The sequence below is a fragment of the Loxodonta africana genome, chromosome 1, assembly GCF_030014295.1.
Source record: "Loxodonta africana isolate mLoxAfr1 chromosome 1, mLoxAfr1.hap2, whole genome shotgun sequence".
Lineage (NCBI taxonomy): Eukaryota > Metazoa > Chordata > Mammalia > Proboscidea > Elephantidae > Loxodonta > Loxodonta africana.
Window position 1 is genome coordinate 241,769,951 of NC_087342.1, and position 25,838 is coordinate 241,795,788.

Sequence of the window (25,838 nt, forward strand, 5' to 3'; positions counted from 1 at the left end):
TTTCTCAGAAAAGTCATACTTTAATGTCAGATGCTCCCCCAAAGCAAAGCTGGCTTTCTGCTTCCATATTCTGTCTGGAGAATGGTCACGGGTCACAGGACCCCTGGTGCCTCAGGGCCCCCACCCCTGCCCTCTGGTCTCTGCCTCTCTTGTCCACGCCTCTTCTCGGAAGTGCGGGAGCTGCTCTAGCTGCCATGAGCACTTTCAGAGGAAATCCTCCCAAGTAGTTCGGCAGGAGAATCACAGTGGGACTTTGTAATGTTGGAGGCTTGAGGAGCAAGGTCTGTGGGTCCTCTTGCCCTGAGCCTGTGAACACTTCAGGGCATCCATGTGGCTCCCTAAGGTCAGAGGGGAACATCAAAACTGTTACAGACGGGAGGAACAATTTGAAGTGCCCTCAACAATCACTTCCAGAAAGTAAATGAAAATTGTATGAGAGACAGAGTCAAGAATGCAGAGAAAACAGAAGCCAGTTACAGGTTTTGAAATAGTTAAAAAGAAATGCTTAAAAACAAAACAAAATTAAGCAGGGACTCTTAAAGCAAGTCTATAAAAGTGTTGAGATTTTCAGAACAACCTTGAATTCAAATTATTTGTCAGAACATGTATCATAGTATATTTCAACCTCTGGCTTGGAAATGCCACTGTAATCACAGACCTTCCTTTATCTCCAGTGATGGGATCTGCCTCAGACTTGATTCCTTTTCTGAGCCAAAGAGTAAAAAACAAATAACCTGTGATACGTGCAGAACACATTTTGCCCCTGCCAGACAATGGCAGAGGGCCCACCTAGCCCAAAGGCCCCAGGGGAAGGCCCCTCCCTCAGGTCAGAGGCCCCAAGGGAATAAGCCCTGTTAGACCAGAAGCCCTAACCCTAACCCCGTGTTAAACACAAGGAAGCCAAGTTCATCCAGCACCTCCAGAGGTGGGGAGCATGAACACTGGCACCACTGGGTCCCAGGACTTCCTGAGTCAGAGGTTTGCTACATGACCCTGCCGACATTCTCCAAGGTGTTGACGACTGTTCCTACAGCCTGTCTGAATCCTCACCAGGAACCTCCACGGCATTCAGAGACTTGGATCCTTGGAGCACCCAGATGCCTGGCAAAACTTCTAATGTCCTCTCGGGCCAACAGTCTGTTCATGGGAGCCTGTAGTTCTCACATGTCTCCCCATACCGCCACAGCCCCACCATCCTTCCCTCCTCTGCCCCATCCACTGTGGTAGCAAGGATGAGCTGCAACTGTGTTAGCAGTACCCTTCTTCCAGGTGATGAAATGGGTAAGATAGCCTGGGCTCCCTCCCAGGAGCAAAACTGAGCTAGGCCAGTTCTACTGACAAACCCATCGCAGTGCACATGGCGGCTGGGTGGGCCAACACCGCCATCTGGTGGCCACAGTGCCAACTCACAGCCCTAAACTTCCCACCCCGTTTCATGGAGACCTAGGCACTGAGAAAGCATGGTGACATCCCACTTAAAACCACCCATGCTCTCCAGAAAGTCCGCTCTTGTGGGTGCGATCCACACCCCATGTTCTTCGAATCAAGATTTTCCATTATAAGAAAAATGTTTCTCAAAGATGACTCGCCAGCTCAGACAAAGGGGCTAAAGAGATGGCTGGAAGCCCGAAAGGCCATCTGTAGAGAGGAGCGTGGGGACCGGGTGGGGGAGCCCGACGAGGCCTGGTACACCACCCCACTCAGCAGAGGACACGTGTCCTGATTGGACTGTGAGTCCATACAGCACAGCTTCCCGACAGACATGAGTGGGCAGGGCCACCACCATCCAAGACAGACCAAGTGGCCCTGGGGCCTATTTCAAGCCCACCTGTGCCGGGAACCACGAGCCAGTGGGTCAGTCTGCCCCAACTTCTGCCTGCCTTCAAGCCACACAGCCCATGCCCCAGACAAGTGAGACTTGGAAAACAGGGGCCCCAGTGGCCTCCAAGTTTAAGCCCAGGCCTGGCCCCTGGAGGCTCCAGGGGTGTGAAAACATCTGGGAACTGCTCACTGGTACAGGGTTTTTCTTATCAGAAGTGGGGGCTGATAGTTTTCAACCAACAGCAACAAAAGTATCCATTCCAGGCCCTTCAAATATTCTTTATCTTTTTAAATCATAAGTAAAAGTACCCCCCAAGTCTTGTTCAATGGGAATATAGTGATGGGGAGCTGTTATTACTCACTGGGATTCTGACCTGTGGCAACCCCGTGAGTGCAGAGTAGAGCTGCTCCCTAGGGTTTTCAAGGCTGTGACCTTTTTGACGCATATCACCAGGCCTTTCTTCCAAGGCACCTCTGAGTGAGTTTGAACCACCAACCTTTCTGCTAGTAGTCGAGCACTTAACCCTTTGTGCCACCAGTGATTCCTAATTGGGGTTGGGGGCACCGTTTAAGAAATAGCAATAGCTCTGACATGTAATGCCGATGGCTCACAGAAGACACCCATGAGATCTACACAGGCTGGGACGGCTCACTGGATGACAAAGCTCCATCAGGACTTTGAAGAGCAGTACTGACAAGCCCCAGGGGAGAGTGGGCACCGAGTGTGGTCAGTACTGAGCAGCCGAATCACTGAGAACACAGCTGGGAGTGGCTGAGGGGTTGGGGCGAGGTGAAGCTGCTGTGCAGGCCAAGTCCCCGCAGGCTGGGGTAGGTGGGCACGATCACATGTCCTCATTTGGGGGGTGCAGGGGCACATGGGGCCCCTTGAGGAGGAGCAGCTCTCCCAGGGCCCTCACCACCAAGGCTGCAGGTCAGAGGAGGGGCTGACAGACACCCTCTCCCCTCCACCTCCCTTCCTGGTGGGTATGCTGGGCTCCTGGCCCAGGTACCACGCATGTATCACCAACCCACCGTCCACTGCAGGTCAGGACCATTTAACAAACCCTCCTCACGTCCCCCACAGGCTACTTCTGATTAAACTGTCTGGCAATAATCACCCGGTATTCGACAAAAACACAGGTTTTTGTGCCCTACCCAGGAGTCAGGGCCTGTAACAAGCCTGCGGTTCTGATGGAAGGCCCTGCGATCACAATGTGGTCCATAGTAAGGACAAAGATCTGGAGTCAGACACTGTCAGCACAGAAAGGGGGGGAAAGGTACCACCTCCGGTAGTCACCAGGAGCCTTCTGGGTGACTTCATCCCTAGGCCATTTCCCTAAGTGTTCATCTCCCCAGAAGTGCAGCCACTATGCTCACCATCACATACCACGGCCCGGAGGACTAGGATGTGCTGGACGACACTGGCAGAGTGGCTAGCTTACCCCTTCCCACCCACCTCAGGCACAGGCTGGAGCAAAGACCCTCTGCCACCCATCCCCAACCCCCCAAACTGGTATTTAAAACACAAGCATCTACACAGCACCAGTTCAGTGTACAGATCAAGTTGTACTGATGCCACCCAGCAGTTAACATAACCAGTATGGGGCTCCTCAGATCCCACGCGCCACAAGGGGTCATGGCGCAGCCCGGGAGCGGACCCTGCATCTTGGCAGTTTTCTAGTTGGAGCCAGAGGCTGTGACTGAGCACACCTCGAGCTCTGCCCAGTTTCAGAAGGCTGCCCATCAGCCTGTAGCCAGATGGCACTACCACAGCAAGCAGCAGGGTTAGGTAGACCTGGGAGATGCTCATGCAGCCCACTGTCGACCACGCATCTCCAGCGTGCCTCAGAGGCACTTCAAATGAGACTGTGTTCTAGGCCTGTGAGGGTACTGGACGAGTTTGTACCAGAACGTAGTTACAAAGACATCGAGAACCACCACCATGCACCACTCATCTCTTCTCAATCTGCAGAACCTCCTAGAAGCCTTGGGAGACGAGGGCCTTGCAGAACATTTTTGGCACTCACATGTTTACATAACTTAAAATAGTGAAAAACGATGCCAACATCAGCAGGAAATTCCTTGGGCAAGAAATAGATGTAGTTTATGAAATTACAGATAAAAATATGTCTTTGAAACAGGATTGTCTGGTTTTAGTCGGCACTCCAAGAGATGTGCGCAGACCTCACCACCCACCCCAGTGCCTGTGGCTGAGGAACACCTGGGATCACAGACACCTGTAGTGATTTTAAAACGTGTCTTCTAGGAGTTTTTGACCATTTGAATTAAATTCTTTTTAAAACGAGATAAAATAAACAAAAGCAGTTTCTAAGATTAACTGCCAACATGGTGAAGCCTGTAGCACAGACTGTTATGCTACAAAGCAAAGTGTACCCTGCGTTACATGGTCCAATCTAACACAGCACAGGCTGTTATCCTATAAAGCTAGTTGCACCCTGTGTCACGTGGTCCAATCTGACTATAGCACTGGCTGTTATCCTACAAAGCTGGGTGTACCCTGTCACGTGATCCAATCTGACTATAGCACAGGCTGTCATCCTACAAACCTAAGTGTACCCTGTGTCACATGGTCCAATCTGACTACACCACATACTGTTATCCTAAAAAGCCAGGTGCACTCTGCATTATGTGGTCCAATCTGACCACAGCACAGACTTATCCTACAAAGCAAGGTGTACCCTGTGTTATGTGGTCCAATTTGACTTGCTCGACACCAAGAAAAGTACTCCATTATAACGGAGTTAAAATGTAATTAGTAGCTCTAAACAAAAGCTGTTTTAATGCTATCAAAAATCAGGTCCTGCAGTGTGTGTAACAATTTTTCCAGATCTCTGACTAAAGCCTGTTTAGAGAGTTATTTGTCTTTATAATTTTGCATCCACTCTGGTTAATTTCATTAAAAATACAGCCATCCGTTCCAGACTGCTTCTTAACAGTGAAAGGAATGAAAATCCTGAGGTAGCCCACTTTCACCCATGAAAATCATAATAAAATCAGAGTAAGCCACCCCTTTGTGTGGTTTAAAGATAACCCTCCCTGAGAGCACGCTGCCTGGACCCAAGAATGCCTAAAGGCCCTCCTCACAGAGTGGGCTGACCACTATAAGATGACTAAGTTGACCCAAAGGTTGACTTTTCTGCATATACTTCTTGCTCATTAACATAAGGAAAGCTGACATGACCTCTGTTTAGGGAAGTTTTCATCCCTGAAACATAAAAATCACAGAGAGAGAAAAGGGGAGGGTTGGCAAGCTCGCAGCCAAGAGAGGACAACACGGTCATGGCACGCAGGCTCTTTAATAAACCGGGTTGCCCACAGGCCCAGTGATGAAGCAGGTCAGCCACCAGGCCTTGAACTAAGCAGGTGGCCGGCCCACAGCTGCAGACCACAGCCGCAGATACAGCTGACCTGACTCAACAGTGGTCAGCAGCTCAGTCCCTCCGCAGGGGCACAGTCTCCTCGCGGACGCCCTCTTGGGTGACAATGCAGATCCGTAGTGCGTCCCCAGTGTACACATCTCGCTCAGCAGCAGAGATAAAGACATCCCGCACCAGGCGCAGCGCCCTGTCCAGGGACAGCGGGACATGCTCCACATTCTGCATGTTCTTAAACCCAACCTAGAGAGGAAAGAGGAGGGAACCTGGGCTGGGGAAGGCAGACGGTCCAACAATGGAGCTCAAGTTCCCCAGCACTTGGACTGCCCACGACCCACCCTGACCTCCAGGTTGAGGTGGCCAGGGACCACAGACACAGCTGCCCTCTGGTGAGGACACAGGTGAGGATGGGGGAGTAGACCCACTACACCCGCCCCCCAGAGCACATGCCGAACACAGGGAAGCATGGTGTTACCTGGTTGTCAAGCAACGGCTGCAGCATCGCACTGGCTGAACCCCCGGCCTTGAAGGAATCTCTCTGGTAGGACCCCACTGGGTCAAAGCTGTACACAGCCCCCTTCCCTGGGGAGAGAACAGATTCTGTGAGGATGACACACTGCCACCAACCCTATCATGGTCACAACAGCTCCAGTCAAAGGAGAGAGAAAAAGCACACTCACTGTCTATACCCATGGCCAGAGCTGGCCTCCTCAGGTCGGTCCCTCCCTCCACCCGGACCTCAGGGTGCCAGGGTCAGCCCACACCCACGCCTATGAGGGCTGTGGCCGCATGTCTGCCAGCGGGAACCTCTGCAAGCTAACTGCCATCCTGTGGCCCTGGCCACCAGGCGACATCACAAACAACAGGTAACTGCCCAGGGACCATGCTAATGCAGCATGTTAAGTCCTCAGCCACTCCTATGCATGAGCTCAGTGCTGGTTTGAACCAAGAGCTAGGATTCCAGCACATGGGTCATAGTGAGCGCACTCCTTGGCATACGGACCACACAACTAGCATTTAATAAAGAATGTCAGAGAAATACAAATGTAACATACAAAGGGTCAGTTTTGCCCAAAATGTGACCACTTGCTTTGCACTCCCAGAGCTACTAAGAACCACTACTTTATTTGGGACCTAGATCTAGCTCATTCCTGACCAGCAGCTGTAGAGGACGGAGAGTATGAGGTTGGGCACTCCTACAGCAGGCATACACTGCTATGCTGTTTTGAGGTGCAATCTGGCCGCAAACCGTCAGAATGTAAAAGCACATAACCTACAGCCCCATCACTACCTCGCCTGAAGGTGAGAATGAGCCTACAAAAAGCTTTTAACAAATACAGAAATGTGTGTTTTATGAGGTCGCTTCTGCATCATGTAAAAGACCCAACGTTACTAGCATCCTGAGCCCACTGGTAGGACACGGTATCCATGCTGGGCCAGGAGAAAGCAGACTGGGACAGGCTGCTGGCTCCCCCTGCCCCCTGCATGGCCTGGCTGAGCTGCAAGTTGGCCATGAAGCCCTTGCCTCCTATACTGTCTGGCCAAGCTGCAAGTTGGCTGTAAGACAGCGTCACTGTGAACTCAGGGGGTGTGAGGGGCGCAAGCGTCAAGCACTCAGAGCAGCTCCCAGGACACAAGTCTCCTGAGAGCTCAGACGCACCTGCTGCCACCCCACACTCTCGGCCTGGGAGAGCAGGCGTGTACACATTGGGTGATGCAAAGTGGGGGAGCCCCTGGCACACACAGTCTACATACATGTGCAAGTACCACACATGGACGTCTAGGGAGACACACACACACCTGGAACTGTTGTCTTTAGATGGGATTGTAGGCAGAAAAGGGAGAAAATCACTTCACATACTTTATATTATTTGGAGGTATTACAAGAGCAAGTATCACTTTGTAATTTTCGTAAAAAAAAAAAAAAAAAAAAGGCCTTGTCTTAGTTCTCTAGTGCTGTTATAAAAGAAATACCACGAGTGGGTGGCTTTGACAAACAGAGATTTATTCCTTCACAGTGTAGGGGGTTGGCCCTAGGGGAGGGCTCGCTCTCTGCCCACTCTGGGGGAAGGTCCTTGTCACTTTTCAGCTGCTATTCCTTGGTTCCTTGGCCATCACATGGCTTGTATCTTCCCCATCTCTGCTTTTCTTGCTGTTTGCTTGATCTGCTCTTTTAAATCTCAAAAGAGACTGATTTAAAACACACCCTACACTAATACTGCCTCATGAACGTAACAAATAAAACCCATTCATAAATGAGATTATAACTACGAGTACGGCAGGATTTACAACACATACTTTGCGGGGGACACAATTCGATCCATAAGGGGCCTTTTAAAAACAACTGTGTTCTAGGTGTGAGAAAGTACGGCTCACAAACAGATGTGGCTTGAACAGACCTTACACCAGCACCTAGACACTCCACTGCAGCTCTGAGTGTTGGTCCTCGAAGACAGTAGACACAGACCACCCTCTCACAACCCGAGGGCCACACCCCTGTCCTGAGAGGTGGGAAGGAAATAGGGACCGTCCTGTTCCACCCAAGGGGCACTATTTCCACTGCAGAATCACATGAGCAGAATTCCCTGTTGGAAAAGGCAGCATCTGAGGTCACCTGGGAGAACCTAGAGACATATTTCTGCTGGAAGCACACTGGGACCAGGAGTGACATCACAGTTGGTGTCCAGTAACCACATCACAAAAAAGAGAGGGCATGAGGGGCACAGCCAAAGGGGACATCTGTTGCTAGACCGATAGATCACAGAGTGAGGCTGAGGTATTCCCGAGGGTAGAGTCATCTCAGAGAACCACATGCTGTAGAAAGAAAACATGGATCAAAAGGGTGGGGTTTGTCCACAAGCACAGCGTAGAAAAACAAACAAAAAAAAACCCACTGCTGTCCAGTCAGTTCCAACTCATGGCAAGCCTACAGGACAGAGTAGTACTGCCCCGTAGGATTTCCAAAGAGCAGCTGGTGGATTGAAACTGCTGACCTTTTGGTTAGCAGCCACAGCACTTAACCACTGTGCCACCAGGCTCCAAGACCCCCAGAATAGGCAAGTGCAGGTCAGGGCAGAACAGCGAGCCTGGCCTGCAGCCTGAGTGCTTCTCTCATCACCAGAAACCCCAAAAGGCAAAGACCTAAACGAGAAGAGGGAATAAAGCCCAACAGCTCCTAGAAAGAAACAGTGATTCTGGAGGTGGGGAGACCTTGTGCGACAAGGTGGGAGTTGACAGCCACAGAGACAAGACTGGCAGGGCTGACTACGTGAGGCACACACTAACACGTCACCAGACACCCAGACAGTGAGAGGCAAAGAACTGGGGGAAGAGAAGAGGTGTTACCCTACGTCACAGGCTGGATGCACCTGTACGAGTGCCAGTAAGGCAACAGGAACAAAGTTAACCTGCAAATAAGCAAGCAAGCAAAGGTTCACACAGGGTCAACCCCGAAGAAAGGCAAAAGGCCAGTAAAAACAACAAGATGCCCAGCATCAAGAAAACTTATCTCTACATACGTAAACAGTAAAACAGCTACGGAGCAAACTTTGTTTTTTTAATTGTGCTTAAGTGCAAGTTTACAGCTCAAGCCAGTTTCTCATACAAAAACTTACACACGTTGTTACGTGACCCTAGCTGCAATCCCTATGTGACAGCACACTCTCCCTTTCCACCCCAGATTACCCATACCTATTCAACCAGCTCCTATCCCTTTCTGCTTTCTCATCCTGCCTCAGGACAGGAGCTGCCAATTTAGTCTCATGTAGCTACCTGAACCATGAACATGAGGCACACTCTTCACGAGTATCATTTTGTATCTTATAGTCCAGTCTAATCTTTGTCTGAAGAGTTGCTTCTGGAATGGATTTAGTTCTGGATTAACCAAGCATCGAGGGGCCACAACCTCTGGGGTTCCTGTAGTCTCAGTCAGATCACTAAGTCTGGTCTTTTTACGAGAATTTGAGTTCTGCGCCCCACTTTTCTCCTGCTCCATCAGGGACTCTGTTGTTTTCCCCGTCAGGGCGATCACTGGTCATAGCCGGGCACCATCTAGTTCTCTGGTCTCAGACTGATGGAGTATCTGGTTTATGTGACCCTTTTGTCTCCTGGGCTAACGTTTTCCTTGAGTCTGTGGTGGTCTTTATTCTCCTTTGCTCCAGGTGGGTTGGAACCAATTGATGCATATTATATGGCTGCTCACAAGCTTTTAAGACTCCAGGAGCCGCTCACCCAAGTGTGATACAGGACATTTTCTTAATAAACCTTGTTATGCCAACTGACATAGATGTCCCCCAAAACCATGGTCCCCAGACCCCTGCCTCTGCTACACTGTCCCTCGAAGCACTTGGCTGTGTTCAGGAAACTTAGCTTTTGGTTTAGTCCAGTTATGTTGACTTCCCCTGTATTGTATGTTGTCTTTCCCTTCACCTGAGATAATTCTTGTCTACTATCTAGTTTGTGGAAACCCTGGTGGTGTAGTGGTGTAGTGGTTAAGTGGTATGGCTGCTAACCAAAAGGTCAGCAGTTTGAATCCACCAGGCGCTCCTTGGCAACTCCATGGGGCAGTTCCACCCTGTTCTATAGGGTCCCTACAAGTTGGAATTGAATCGACAGCAACTGGATTTTTTTTTTAATCTAGTTAGTGAATTCCCCTTTCCCTCCCTCCCCACCCTCATAATCATCAAAGAATGTTTTCTTCTGTGTTTAAACCTTCAGTTCTTAACATAGCTGTCTCATACAATGTTTGTCCTTTTGTGATTAATTTCACTCAGCATAATACCTTCCAGATTCATCCATGTTGTGAGGTGTTTCACAGAGTCATCACTGTTATCGTTATGTAGTATTCCATTGTGTGAACATGCCATAATTTATCTATTCGTCTGTTGATGGGCACCTAGGTTGTTTCCATCTTTTTGCTATTGTGAACAGTGCTGCACTGGGTGTGCACATATCTATTTGTGTGAGGGCTCTTATTTCTCCAGGATATATTCCATAGAGTGGCACTGCTGGATAATATGGTAGTTCTATTTTTAGCTTTTTAAGGAAGTGCCAATTCGATTTTCAAAGTGGTTGTACCATTTTCTATTCCCACCAGTCTCTCCACAATCTCTCCAACACTGACTTTGTTTTTTGGGTTAACGCTAGCCTTGTTGGGGTGAGACAGTATCTCATTGCAGTTTTGATTTGCATTTTTCTAATGGCTAATGATTGTGAGCATTTCCTCATGTAACTGTTAGCAGCCTGAAGGTTTTCTTTGGTGAAGTGTCTGTTCACATCCTTTGCCCATTTTTTAAATGGGTTGCCTGTTGTCAAGGTTTTGAAATATTTTATAGATTTTAGAGATTAGACACTTATCAGATATGTTGTAGCCAAAACCTTTTCCCTAGTCTATACGTTGTCTTTTTACTCTTTTGGTGAAGTCTTTAGATGAGCAGAAGTGTTTGATTTTTAGGAGCTCCCAGTTATCTAATTTCCCTTCTGGTGTTTGTGCACTGTTATGTTTTTTATTGTTTGTTCCATGTATTAGTCTCCTGGAATTGCCTCTTTTTTTTTCCCAAGATTTTTATCATCTTAGATATCATATTTAGGTCTTTGATCCATTTTAAGTTAATTTTTGTGCATGGTGTGAGGTATGGGTCTTCATTTTTTTGCAGATGAGTATCCAGTTATGCCAGCACCCTTTCTTAAAGAGGACTGTCTTTTCTCCCATTTAACAGACTTTGGGCCTTTGTCACATATCAGCTGCTCACAGGTGGATGAACTTACACCTGGATTCTCAATTCTGTTCCACTGGTCTATATACCTGTTGTTGTAGTACTAGTAGCAGTCTGTTCTGACTACCGTGGCAGTGAAATAGGTTCTAAAATCAAGTAGTGTGAGGCTTCCCACTTTGTTCTTCTTCAGGAATGTTTTATTTATCTGGGGCCTCTTTCCTTTCCTGTGAAGTTGGTTATTTGTTTCTCCATCTCATTAAAAAATGTTCTTTGAATTTGGACTGGAATTGCATTGTATCTGTAGATCGCTTTGGCCAGAACTGACATCATCACAATGTTGAGCAAGGTATGTTTTACCACTTATGTAGGTCTCTTTGGTTTCTTGCAGTAGTGTCCTGCAGTTGTCTTTGTAAAGGTCTTTTGTTTCTGGTTAGATTTACTCCAAAATAAATGGTATTGATTTGGTGATTTCCTCTTCAAAGTCCTCTTTGTTGGTATAGAGGAATCCAACTGATATTTTATGTTTATCTTGTACCCTGATACTTTGCTGGACTCTTCTATTAGTTCCAGTAGTTTCCTTGTAGATTCTTCCGCGTGTTCTGTGTATAAGATCATATCATTTGCAAACAGGGATACTTTTACTTCTTCCTTACCAATTTTGATGCCCTTTATTTCTTTTTCTTGCCTTACTGCTCCAGGTAGGATCTCCAGCACAATGGTGAATAAGAGAGGTGATAAAGGGCATCCTTGTCTGGTTCCCTTCTCAAGGGGAATGCTTTCAGACTCTCTCCCTTTAGGATGATGTTGGCTGTTGGCTTTGTATAAATGCCCTTTGTTATGTTGACGAATTTCCCTTCTATTCATATTTTGCTGACAGTTCTTACCAAGAATGGATGCAGGACTTTGACAAATGTCTTTTCTGTATCAACTGTTAAGATCCTGTGGTTCTTATCTTTTGTTTTATTTATGTGATGGATTACACTGACTGTTTTTCTAATGTTGAACCACCCCTGCATACCTGGTATGAATCCCACTTTGTCATGGTGAATTATTTTTTTGATATGTTGCTGAATTCTACCGGGTAGAATTTTGTTGAGGATTTTTATGCCTATGTTCATGAGGGATACTGGTCTGTAATTTTCTTTTTTTGTGTTGTCTTTACATAGTTTTGGTATCAGGGTTATGCTGGCTTCAGAGAATGAGTTCAGAACTATTCCACCCTTTTCTATACTCTGGTATTAACTTTCTTCTGAAAGTTTGGTAGAATTCTCCTGTGAAGCTGTCAGGGCCAGGGCCTTTTACTGTTGGGGATTTTTTTTTAAAATTACCTCTACAGTCTCTTCTTTTGTTATAGGTTTATTTAGTTGTTCTACCTCTGTTTGTGTATTAGTTTAGGTAGGTAGTGTGTTTCTAGAAATTTGTCCATTTCCCCCAGGTTTTCAAATTTGTTGGAGTACAATTTTTCACAGTATTCTATTATGATTCTTTTAACTTCAGTTAGGTCTGTTGTGATATCGCCCATTTCATGCCTTATTCGGGTCACTTGCTTCCCTTCCTGTTTTTCTTTGTCAGTTTGGCCAATGATTTATCAATTTTGTTGATCTTTTCAAAGAACCACTTTTTGGTCTTGTTAACCCTTTCAATGGGCAAACATTTTTAAGTGAGTTAATCCTGCCACTGGGGAGGATGCACACAGTGGCATCCCGCCCCATGGTGGCAGCCAAGTCCTCAAAGTGCAAAGGTTTATCCATTGACCCAGGAGCTTAGCTGCGTGGAATTCACCCCCGGAAAACCAAGCATAACTACAGAAGAACTCAAAATACACATGCAAGGGTGTCCCATGGAAGCCACCTTCAGAGTGGTCAGGTACAGCCACACGCTGTGCAATGCCCAGTGATTAAGAGTGATGGCACACGTTTGCTCACATGGGTGTGCGGTCTCCTCCGCTGCAGTGCATGTCTACACACATGGGCATGAGGTCACTGCCATAACAGTACATGCAGTGACAGCTACAGGAAGCACGCAGAGGGAGACCCTGTTTTCAGAGTTGCACGTGTATGCACAAGCACGTACGGGCTCGGAAACATGGGAAGCACCTTTACGGAGTGTAACAGGAATGGTCTCTGGGGCCATGGCTTTTTTTCATCTGTGTATCCCCAGTGCTGTGTAACATTTCTCAGCAAGAATTTCTGTCTTCAGTGCAAAGAACCTGAAGTCAGTTTTAATCTAGGGAAATGTAAGAAGAGACCTGACAGCAGCTAGAGAGCAGCAGTGGCCGCCAGCCAGGTGGTAGCCACACTGTTCCCTGCGGGCACTGTCCTCCTGGACCCCTCCACCTCCACAGAAGATGGAGGCAGAGTCTCTCAGAGATTAAGCAGCTACTCTGGGCTTGGGGACGCTGGGCTCACCAGTGGGCGGGGCAAAGGGCAGGAGCAAAAACTGATGCTGTAAGTGAGAACGGTAGAAAGAAAGCAGAGCCCTTGGGCCTCCTTCCTCCTCTAGGCCTAGAATGCTGTACCAGGTGCACCCCCCTGCCTCATCCAGCAAAGGTACAGGATCCTCGCCGGGAAAAGTGCTGCACCCCCTACCACCCATCACTGCAGGGCACCTGTCAGGAGGCAGCTGGCACAGCTCTCTCTCCACCACCAGGTGTTTGGGCCATCCTCTTAAGTAAGAATCATCAGCCAAAAGGAATTCGAAGGAAGCCTCCAACGTAGAAGAGAGATGCCAAAAATCAACAAGCAAAAAGAGAAAAGGCAGTATGATGAAATGCAGAGAGCTGCTGCATTCACTCAACAAGAACAGGACGCTCAGAAAAAAGGAAACCAGAAAACAGGAAAAAGCTCTTGGAAATTAAAGACAGCAGAAATAAAAAGAATTTAGAAAAGGACTGAAAACTAAAGTTACACAAATCTTCATAAAAAAACAAAGATAAATAATATTAAAAAAAAAAAAAAACACAGAATTAGGGGCTAATCCTGCAGGTGGTGGGGGAGAGGAGGAAAAGAGAAGGGGCACAGAAAACGAAAAAAGGCCTGGATGAGGAGCAGCACCATGCAGCTTCAGAACATGGGGTGTTAAAAAAGATCCTAAAAGCAATGTCTCAAAACTGTCCCATGAACTCTTGTTTCAGTAATCTACTGAGAGGTGTCTGCCACCTAAAGAAGGAAGTACACCAAGAAAGGAAAACATGGGGCCCAAGACACAGGGAAGCCAATGCCGGGAGCAAAGCAAAGGATGTTTTCTCGGTGGCAGCTGCCTTACAGAGCAGGACCGAAGGCCTGAAAACACCAGAGAGGATCCACAGGTGGTAAAGGGTACCGAGACAGTGCGAAGAACTGACAGAAGGTTATAAAAATCTTGTTAGAGAGAAACGTAACTCTAGGAAAAACAAGACAGCTGCATGAGAAAGGTATTTCATCACAACCTACCATGGGCACAACAGAAATCAACATGCACTCCACGAGGAGGGAGACTACCTGTCACGGGAGATGCTGATGAGGAAGAGGGAAAATGAGCCAAGCGCTACCATCTCCTAGAGCAAACACCCAGAGGTACTGTCTTGTATAAAAGGGCACGTAATCTCTGTAGCGTCTGCTCCAACACTAAATAGTGGCATATCCTGTTCGGGGAGCTTGTGGGGGTCTCTAGAAGCATCAAATCAAAACTGGTGACAAGTGGTGACTAAGTAAGTAATGAGGCAAGGCGGAAACACGAAGTAACAAGACAGGTTGTCCAAGGCCCTCCTAGTCTGATTGACAGAAAATCAAAGAGAAGTCTCAAAAAGCTCTGAAAACACCAGCAGATGCATACTAACCATCCCTCACGACCCGGGATGCATCCACCAACCACCCGAGTGACTGGGGATGCACATCCTAGCCACCTGCGTGAACCAGGACGCACGTCCTAACCACCCCGTGTGACACAAGACGCATGTTTGAACCACCTGGAGCGACTGGGGATGCACACAGAAGCATTTACCCACTACCCCTAATGACATGGGACACATGCACCAACCGGCCCGAGTGACCCAGGACACATACTCTAACCACCAAGTGACCCGGGACACATGTACCAACCATCTGGAGCACCTGGGATGACACTTGCTAACAATGACTGAAGTCAAATATGTTTGCTAACATGCTATCATTACTAGGTCATGCTGAGCTCAAGCTTCTCCAGACAGCTTTCTTTCTCTAAGAAACACATGCCAACACTCGACTTCTGAGCTCACACCTGATCCCAACAGTCACCATCAGAGCAACTCTAATCCGCCGTTCGCTGTGCCTTTGGATCATTGCTTCCTTCCCTCTTTTAGCTTCAGTTTCTTGTCACTTTTCTTATCAGAAACTGGGCTCTCAAGCTGGTGCGTTTATGCTCCTTCCCGCCTACTTGAAAACACCTACCTTCCTCGTCGAGCCCGCCAATGATGTTGTAGACGTAGTAGGGGAAGAAGCGCCTTGAGTAGAGGATGGTGGAGAGCATGGCAGCGATGGCCCCGGTCGTCATGGCCTTGTTGTTGGAGTGCTTGTACATCTGCAGAGGTGGAGAGGGTGTACAAGCCTCAGCGAACAGCCATGAAGGCCCTTTCTCTCATGCTCACACGGCACAGCACTGCTAAGAGAAACCCACTGCTTACTACACCCTACCAGTTTGGGTCCAAAAAGAATTTTAAAGGGAAGAATGCTAACTCTGCCCTCAGCTCTTTGGCTTAAAGATCTGAGTTTGCGTGCCAACCTATCTTGGGCATAGCTAACTTAAAAGCAAATGCGTGCTCACACACAGGCACTCACTCAGGTGACCTGGGCTAAAATCTACTCTCTCCATCACTCCACATCTAGACAGGGGCCAGCAAATTATGGCCCATGGGCCCAACCAGCCTGCTGTCTGCTTCTGTAAGTAAGGTTTATGGAAACAAAGCCATGCTCACTGATCCCATACTGTCTGTAGCTGCTCTTGCACCATGACAGCAGCAGAGGTGAGTACTGCCACAGAGACCATATGGCTGCAAAGCTGCCCTAGTCCCAGATATCAAGTCCCTCTTTGCAGATAGTGAGCAGCCTGTGCAAGCAGCAGACACGAGGGCAGTGTCCTTTCTCTGTGTGGTTCTAGCACAGGCTGACAACCATGCTCCTTTAAGCATGTACAGGGAAGAACCGAGTGTCCAGAACAGGGTCTCAGGACAACAGCACCGCAGTTCTCAATCCTAGGTTCGTTACACCCTTGGACTCCTGAGTTATTCAACAGATGGAGAAATTCTACAGAAATGCAAACATATGATGCCTTCGAGTTCACCAATTTCTCTGTCAATCACACAGCAAGCACCTCTGAGGAGTCAAATAATGTGGGCAAAACAATGAGGGTCAGTGGTCAGCCACACTGTGTGCAGCGTCTAAATCACCCACAGCATCTCATCCAAGAAAAAAGCTCCCAAAGCAAAGATTCTTAGTTTCGTTTCATTCACTGAGCCATGTTCATAATACATTACTAAAGTCAGGGCTGTGCGTTAAGGTGAACTCCTTGCTCCTTATTTCATTTTACTAACAAAACACGACCTTGACCTGTGTCCTTGTTTTTGTCCTCTTCTTTTTGAAAAATACGCATTAGGAGTCAGTGTGTAAACACAAATGAGCCTGGTGGCGCAGCGGTTAAGCGCTTGGAACTCATGAGACCCTCCATGGACGAGAGATGCTGCAGTCTGCTTCCATAAAGATTTACAGCCTTAGAAACCCCATGGGGCGGTTCTACTCTGTCCTAAGGAGTCACTATGAATTAGAATCGACTCATAGTGGGTTTGGTTTTTGGTTTGGTGTAAATACAAAAGCCAATAACGTTAAGTCACTGGAGCTTTCAATGTCAGTAAAAGTTTAAGTAAGTTTTACAATTGATAAATATCGAGTGAAATCATTTCTACACACTAAAAAGGCAAGAGTCAATTAAATAAGTCCATTATGTGCTAGGATACCACTCACACGTGTAAATAACCTCAAGCTTTATTCACAAACACATAGAGCAGAATGTGACCAACCCCTGCTAATCCTTTCATGTACCAGATGGACTTGGTGAGAATGTAAACATGACAATGTGTATCCTACAAAGTTAAATAACAAAGGGCATGTGACACTGATGCTATAAATCAGAGCTATCTGAACAATCCTACTAGGCTGTACCTGCTTGAGATACAGAGTGACTCCTCACACCGTGCTTAAGTCAGCCCCTGCTCCAAGCCTGCACTGCTGCCACCTGAGAAAGGACCTTAGTGGTCATCACTGCGCACAGCCCACTTTCATACACTCCATCTCCTGGACCCTCTTCTCCCTGAGCCCTAATCAAGCCCAGAAGTGCTTCTGCTCAGCATGGCTCTGTTCCCTGCCTCCCACTCCAAACATCTAGTGGCAGTGACAGTGCCCACCCACACACTGCCACTCAGGCACGCATCTGGGCCTTGTCTCTTCCTGACACCACCCCCTCTTCCATCCTATCCCCACTGTGTATAAAGACTTTTCCTCAGCTGGCTATTGAGTAAAGCTTACCAGGATGCGAGTGGGGTGTGACTGCTGTCCAGGGCATGAGGGGGCAGTGGTGAGCTGGGTCCCACTCCAGGCGCCTGCCTGCTCATCCCTCCCCTGCATCTGGTCAACTAGATGGAGCATGTCAGCAGGCGGCTCCAAACCAAGCTCTGGCCTAAAAGGTGATCTGGGCTAACCTCCGCTAAAGAGGGCTTGTTTTGTCTATTTTGGAGGGAAGAGCCTCTTCAGAAGAAATCTCTTCAGCTCCTCTTAAAGGGTAGAGAACCCTGTTCTGCTCTGTACAGAGCCTAACAGGGAACCTGCAGTGGCTTGCACTGGGCTCCCTAATGATGCTCCAGCAGCCTTGTTTTGCGGCTATGACACAGACAGCCTAACTGTGGGTTGATGCCTCTCCAGCTATTCTCAGCCAGTCATGCTGGAGGCTTCAAGAACTGCACAATCCGTTATTGATTTGTCAACAGCATGGACATACACAACACCACCTACCTTTAGTCTTGCTTCAATGATCTTAGTGAGCGTGAGACAGTCACCATGGAAACCGCTGCACCCGATGACCGTTTTGTCTGTTCTGCAAAAGCACATTGTAGTGCACTGAGCTGACTGACAGCAAACCACAGCATATCACGATTTTAAATTTAAAACTACTACTCCAATAGACTAGCTGTCTATCAGGCTGTCATACAATTATCTCTGTACCTCAACTCCTTACAACAAATAAATTATTGGTGGACCAACAACTAAATGAAACAACGAATGGACTAGAGAAAACATGACTGGGTTTTTATAATCTTGGCCTGGAAAGGTCTGTTTAAACCCAAGAGCACACAGAAAAGTTTCATAAATTTGACTACACAAAAAAAATTAAAGCTTCTGGAGAAAAATATGAACAAAGTCAAGAAAATAACAACTAAAAAGATCCATTGGCCGCACATATGATCAAAGTCTAATTTTAATTTCCTTACTCTACAAAGGGCTCCTGCCGATAAAGATTAAAAAAAAAAAAATTACTGTAAACATATGAAGACCCTCCATTGCACTCAGAAGTTCAAATCTAAACAAGAAACTATTTCTATTTATTAGATAACTGAAATTTGAAAAACTTAATAAAGACTACTGTTGGTGAGGTTGTGAAAAACGGGTGCTCCCAGACACTTGGAAAGCATTTGAGTTGCCTTAACTTTTTAGAAGGGCAATTCGGCAGTACTGAGTAAAAATTACAAAGCATATCCCTTTGACTCAGTCACTCCCTTGGGAGAAGTCCATCCTGTCGAGACTCACAGAAGCAAGCAACGACACACACTTGCATTAATGTATCTATGGTTTTAAGACCTCCCCAAGCAAAAGAAACAAAAACCATCTTATTCAGGGAACTAATTAAATTATGGTACGCCCATAAAATTCAACCATGTGTCCCAAAAATTAACTCCTAAATCTTGATACTGACCTATGAGGAAACCTAAATCCAGCTTGTCAGGAAACACTGAGCAGAGGCCACGTGTTAAAAAGTTTTCCTTCAGAAATTTATGAAGCCCTCCCACCTACACAACCAGTCTTGTCCACTTGGGAGCCACCGGCACTTCCAGGGTCACGCCAGCATTTAAAGATCCAGTCCCTGGCCAACCTCACTGCACAGTGAGATGCTCCCACATCTCTCCCCAAGATGGGCTGACAGCTTCGACAGGGTTAGACAGAGTCATAGAGCTTTTCCAGACACTTTTGCAAATACGCAGACACAGTGAAGGAATGGCAGTTTTCACACAAAGAATAAAGACTCAATGTGGAGTCTGAAACATGGGGGAGTGGGGAATGCCCGGCTCCAAGTCAGCCCTGAGGCGGGGTTCACGATGACACAGGAGGGGGCCTGAGCAGCTTCCACTGCATTTATCAGTTTGGATTCTGAAGATGGGTGAAAGACACAGGTGTCCATTAATGTTGTATCATCTACATCTCTTTGCCAAAAGCATTTCATAAATAAGAGAGGGTGTTTACATGAGTGCACATGCCAAAATGTTACAGAGATGAGCAGAACCTTGTACAAGGACAGTACCTATATATAAACTTGTGTTCTTAAGTTTTTCATGACACTTAATTGCTTTGAAAATGACAGAAGCTACATCTTACAAGAGGAAAAGTGGCGTGCAGGAGAGAGGGCACCAAAGGTGAAGGAAGTGGACAGATGGCTTGAGGTGATGAAGACAGACATCCATCCACTGGCTTTCAGGTTACAGCGTGGGCCAGCTGAGGGCCAGGAAGGAAGACAGACTTTCTTTCCTTCTTTACCTGCTCCCTACCATACCATGATGCCCTGTCCAAAGGACCCAAAGCTCTGCCTGGTCCCACCCTATCACAATTTAGGTATAGCCAGCTTTTGTGGACTAACCTAGAAATTAACCACCATTTATGAGCATTTTCAAAACTGTGAAATACAAACCACAGCTGATCTGCAAGACACACTTAGATGATATATACAGACAATTCTGTTTTCTAATTACATACAGACTTACTTTCAGGTTTTAGAAAAAATTCATCTAGCCCATTAAAACTGGCTAAACAGGTGAAAAAAAGGGAAGATTTTAAAAACATCTAGTGGATTAACGAATGGACATCGGGGTGGAAAATGGAAAAATATGTGATAAAGTAATTACAGCGAAATGGTACTGGGTAAAGCTAGGAGATGGGTGTTCACTATTAAAGTCTACCTCTGCTGTATATTTCAAAACTTTCACGATAAATGTCAGGGGTAATCATATTATCTCATTAACAAGAATCAGCACAAAGCTGGTTCCTGAGGCAGAGGTCAAACATGCTCCTCCACATCGCCACCTTCTCCAAGCTGCCACCCCACCATCTCGGACATCAACCATCTCCCTCCCTCAGCTCTCTTCTCTCTCAACTGGGTTGCATAATTTGTTGCAACATCTCAAAGAACTCACAAACTGTATTTAGTTATACAGTTTACTAAGGAAATAACAGGCTACAACTTGGGATTAGGATCAACTTGGAAATAATAAGCTATAACTCAGGATTAGTGTCAGGAAGCACTTGGGCAAGGTCTGAAAGGCTCTCCCAAGGTGAAGAGCACACCCCTCCCTTCCTCAGTGTAGGACAGCTCTCATACACTCCCCCTCAGGACAGATCTCCTCTTGGCTGTGCATGCCACCAGGCACGTGTGTACTCTCAGCCTCATACGCTTGATCGCACCTGCTCCCTCTCTAGGCCTCTTGCCATCTTCAGTATTGCAGCACTACAGCCCCTGACCCTCTGTATTACAGCACTTTCAGCTCTACTGGCAAGCCTGCCCGAAGGCTTTCAGTTCAGCTCTCTCTGATTCTTCTCTCCTTGCTTCTTCTCCTTACCTCTGACCATCTCTGCAAGATGACTCCCTATACGCGCAAGTGGCTCAATCCTACTGTGCAAATTTTCAAGCCACTATTTCCATAATAACCTATCCCCTCACTGGACCACAACTGACTCCATCTACTTACATAATAACTAATTCCCTCACTGGACTAAACTGACCAATCCCCTCACTGGACCACAACTGGCTCCATCTATTTGCATAATAACTAATTCCTTCACTGGACTACAACTGGCTCCATCTACTTACATAATAACTAATTCCCTCACTGGACTTAACTGACCAATTCCGTCACTGGACCACAACTGGCTCCATCTACTTACATAATAACTAATTCCCTTACTGGACTAAACTGACCAATCTCCTCACTGGACCACAACTGGCTCTACCTATTTGCATAATAACTAATTCCTTCACTGGACTAAACTGACCAATCCCCTCACTGGACCACAACTGGCTCCATCTATTTGCATGATAACTGTCATTTTCTGCCGGCAGGGACTGCCTTCTTCCCTGGGCCAAAGTAACAAGCTTCTCCAAAGAACTAGGGCACCTGTAACAACTCGGGGCTTAGGGGAAAAATTTCCCAAGTTGCTTCTTTTCCACCCTGTAAGACCTTTTATAAGACCAAGGCACAAGGTCACATGAAGGAACTCATTTCAACACATGGAATAAAAAAAGTTTAGGCTGGCACAGCACTGTTAGTACCTAGATGTGGCAAATCAGATTGTATGCAGAAAAATTATCAGGAAACACTAATTTATAAGATTGTTTTCTACGGAAAACTCAAGATAAGCTCCCAACAGCAAACCTAAAGAAACCTCACGAAACCATTTGTTTAGAAGCGTTAAGTCTTCGCAAAGGAGTTGGGAAATGTGTCCTGAGACATTTACTCACAGTTTGTAACATTTCGGGCTGTCCCGGGTATGAACTGAGAACCCTTCACTCAATCGAGTGTCAGAAGCAACAATTGAAAAGTCTTCTCCAGCAATTGCCAGTACAGTGCTGAGGGAAAAAGAAAAAAAAAATTACTGAATTCTTCAGTATGGTAATGTTTCCCAAGTAGGGGAGTGAACAACAGGGGGTGGGGGAGGGGGGTAGGGCAGGGCAGGGATCAGGCTATAAGCCATCTGGAAAACAGCTGTGAGTACTACCTAAAAAATGCCAAGCCTACACCAAAGCACAGGTTCCTCAGGGAGGTAACTGAAAAGCCACTGAATCACCACCATCACCAAACAAGTAAACGCCTACTTCATGTAGGTCCTGATGCCATGAAGCAGCAGGTGGTCATGGCCCTGCCTAGAGGACCAGGTCAGTGGTACCAACACAGCTGTACAGCATATTAAGAGTAGTTTACAGGGAGGCTAAGGGCCCAAACTCCAGAAGCAGCTGCCAGGGTTCTAACCTGGCCTTCCCACTCAGCAGATAGGTTGGGTAAGTTACTTACCTTCTCAATGCCCCCATTTTCTCACATATACAATAGAACCATAACACTAGCTACCTCATTAGAGTGCCTCAAGGACTAAATGGTCAATAAATGTGAAGCCCTGACAACAGTGCTTAGCATATAACTGTACCTTGGCTAAGTGTCAGTTGTTATCACCATGGCAATGGCATGAGGGGTGTAGTTACATGGTTCTGATTACACTTTCTCCAACTCTACATATCATGGCCCTCAACTCTGGCTTCTTAGAAACAAGCACTTGGGCTCAGGAGTTACCCAAGACAGAAACCCGTCTCTGCCACTTAGTAGCTGTGTGACTGGACAAGTTCAGGTGGATGACACCAATGGTACCTGTGCTACGGGTGACTGGGAATTAGATGGCATAATTCACATGCTGGACCTAGCACAGTGCCACACAGAATGCAGTACTTGGTTAACCCCGGCCATTATTACTACTAAGATGGAATGTGAGCTAAAGCTTTGAAGGAGAAAAGGATGGCATGCCAGGTAATACATACAGCCATCAAAAGGAAAACCTGAACCCAATGTCACTGAGTCAACTATGACTCACAGTCACCGTACAGGACAGAAAAGAACTAGCCCATAGGATTTCCAAGGCTAAAATCTTTACGGAAGCAGACTGCCACATCTTTCTCCCATGGAGCGGCTGGTGGGTTCGAACTGCTGACCTTTAGGTTGCTAGCCAAGCACCGAACCACTGAGCCAATCAAAGGAAGTAGGTAATAATTCAAAGAGTACATTCAAGCAGCTCATTCAGGACCCTTTTTGTGTAAGTCAGTGGAGGGGCATCAGGCTTATGTGACAACAGGCAGAGGATCCCAAATGCCCAGCTAAAGATTTTATAATTACAGAGAAGAACCACTAAGGTTATCTGAGCAAGATGGAGAAAACCTCTGAAAACTACTGACCAGGCAGTAAAAAAGTAAGCATTATTTTGTAGAAGCAAAGAGTGGAGTTTTGAGAGTCAGCAGCAATAGACAATAAAGAACAAAGATTTAGAAAAAAATAATAATCAGAAAATTGTAAGAAATTAACTTTTAGAGCAGTAATGACTTAAGCTGGGTTACAAGAGTTTAGAAAGTGAGAAATGAGTTCTGAATACTGACCACCTTGAAAACCCTATCATACAGAATTTATAACTGTTCTATGAAATGGGTCTAAAGGCTGCCTTACAATTTAACAATCACAACAGGAAGCGTTAAGAAGTGCAAGAACATACAAACTCAGCTGTGACAGAGAGAGATGAATTCAAGCCCTGGCTCAATCTCACTCCAGCTTCATGACTTCTAAGAGTCCTGGGTTTGTTTGTAAAAACGGGGCTAATATCATTCATCACTTGGTTACTATAAGGATTAAACAAGAACTGCTTGCAACTTACCAAATGCTTCTCATTTAATTCTCCCAGAAATGCATGAAGTGGCTAAGGCAGACAAGGAAACGTGGGTTCAAGAAGCTGAGAGAGGTGCCATGTACGGGCAGAACCAGGGCAAAATCATAGTCTTTCACTCTTGCCAGCACACTCAAAAATTTCGCAACAATATTTGAAATTCATATGGAGCTGATTTCTACTTTTGGTTTTCTCAAAGAATCATTTGTTTGTTCAAATTGTGTTTGTACAAAATTTGGTTGGTAAACCATAACCACTGCTTCAATTTATAGCTCCACAATCCTGATTCTTTCAGTGTAGTATCAGGCAAAAGTGTTACTAAAAAGGCGCTAGTTTAAAAAAAAAAAAAACCCACCTTGAATATATCCTATTAAAAAGTCCCTCTTCTGAGCTTTTTTCTATTTAAGATAAACATTTAAAAGCAAAGAGAAAGACACACTAATTTACAAAAGTAATTCTGGTCAATCAATCCCAGCTTCAATTTAAAATAACAGAAAATGACGAAGCCACTTTTTGGGAAGTGTTGCATCTACAGCCATCACTGGGCGCCCAGCCACCGGGGCCGCCGACCACTGCGCTGTTTCCGACAAGCCTGTCCCCTCGGCCTCTAGCCGGTGAACCGCTCAGACCCGCGAGGCCCTAAGGCGCATTCCGAAGGCATTCCCAGGCCGGAGGATGGATGTCAACCTCTACCCTCCCGACTCTCGCTGCGGAGCAGGCTGTGCGTGAAAGCGTCCCTGCGTGCGGAGGCCGGTCGCCAGGGAAATGAGGTGGCCTTGCCTGTGGAGGTCGGGCCGTCAGGGAAATGAGGTGGCCTTGCCTGTGGAGGCCGGGCCGTCAGGGAAATGAGGCGGCCCTGCGTGTGGAGGCCGGGCCGTCAGGGAAGTGAGGCGGCCCTGCGTGTGGAAGGCGGGCCGTCAGGGAAGTGAAGCGGGACTGCGTGCGGAGGCCGGGCCGTCAGGGAAGTGAGGCGGCCTTGCCTGTGGAGGCCGGGCCGTCAGGGAAATGAGGCGGCCCTGCGTGTGGAGGCCGGGCCGTCAGGGAAATGAGGCGGCCCTGCGTGTGGAGGCCGGGCCGTCAGGGAAGTGAAGCGGGACTGCGTGCGGAGGCCGGGCCGTCAGGGAAGTGAGGCGGCCTTGCGTGCGGACCGGGCCGTCAGGGAAGCGAGGCGGCCTTGAGTGTGCAGGCCGGGCCGTCAGGGAAGTGAAGCGGCACTGCGTGTGGAGGCCAGGCCGTCAGGGAAGTGAGGCGGCCTTGCGTGCAGACGCCGGGCCGTCAGGGAAGTGAGGCAGGACCGCGTGCGGAGGCCGGGCCGTCAGGGAAACCCAGGCCGTGCGCCCAAGCCGGAGCGAATCCCAGCAGCGGCGGGAAGGGCACGCAGGGAGTTGGCGCCCTCACACCCGCGACCCCAGAGGCGCTGCGGTAGCGAGGGAAACGACGGCGGAAGGGAGCGCGCGCTCCCAGGGCGTTACCCTCCGTTGAAGGCGTAGGGCGAAAAGCGCAGCTGCAAGGGCCCCGCGGCGCCGAAAGTCTCCATTCCCAGGTCGCGGCCGAGCGCAGGAAACACAGCAGCGGAGGACAACATCCTGCAGCGCCTGCGACTGCTGTCTCACAGCAATATGGCGGCTCCGACCGGAAGCGGGCAGCTCTGCTCTGCACTCGGTGCTGACAGGAAACGGATCCGCTTCCGGTCTCCGACGCGCGGCGGGCCTCTCTGCCCCACGCTCTTCGTTGCTCCCGGAAGCCAGCGCCCCTGGCTTTTTGGTAGTGGCGCCAGCTGTTACAGAAAGCCCACATAGGTGTCAGGGTTTTCTTAAGAAACCGCTCGAATTCACTCCAGGTGGACAAAATTTAAAAAGTCTGACCATACCAAAAAAACTAGCAAACACGTGGAACGACAGAAACTCGAGTACACTCTTGGTTGTTGTTAGGTGCAAATCAAGTCGGTTCGGACTTACAGCGACCCTATGTACAACAGAAAGAAAGAGCCCGGTCATGCACCATCCTCATGATCGTTGTTAGCTTTGAGCCCATTTTTGCAGCCACTGTGTCAGTCCATCTCATTAAGGGTCTTTTTAGCTGGCCTTCTACCTTACCAAGCATGATGTCCTTCTCTAGGACTGATCCCCCTGACCATTATCCAAAAAGCGTAACGAGATGAAGTCTCA

At 47.5% G+C, this 25,838-nt stretch overlaps 1 protein-coding gene across 3 annotated transcripts; it reads right to left on the bottom strand.

Moving 5' to 3' along the window:
• Positions 1-25,313, bottom strand: PSMB1 (proteasome 20S subunit beta 1). 3 transcript variants are annotated; one of them, XM_064293463.1, is made up of 7 exons: positions 25,143-25,313; positions 21,716-21,823; positions 17,947-18,028; positions 15,337-15,466; positions 5,692-5,798; positions 5,251-5,459; positions 1-338 (listed from the first exon to the last, which is right to left on the bottom strand). In XM_064293463.1, the coding sequence occupies exons 1-6, from the start codon at positions 25,253-25,255 to the stop codon at positions 5,274-5,276; spliced, it is 726 nt and encodes a 241-aa protein (XP_064149533.1). In that variant the 5' UTR covers positions 25,256-25,313; the 3' UTR covers positions 1-338; positions 5,251-5,273. The 3 variants fall into 3 exon arrangements, with proteins under 3 accessions (XP_064149533.1, XP_064149531.1, XP_010599636.2); XM_064293461.1 differs by lacking the exon at positions 1-338 and having other exon boundaries at positions 4,603-5,459; XM_010601334.3 differs by lacking the exons at positions 1-338; positions 25,143-25,313 and adding an exon at positions 23,662-24,712 and having other exon boundaries at positions 4,603-5,459.
• Positions 25,314-25,838: the final 525 nt, after the last annotated feature.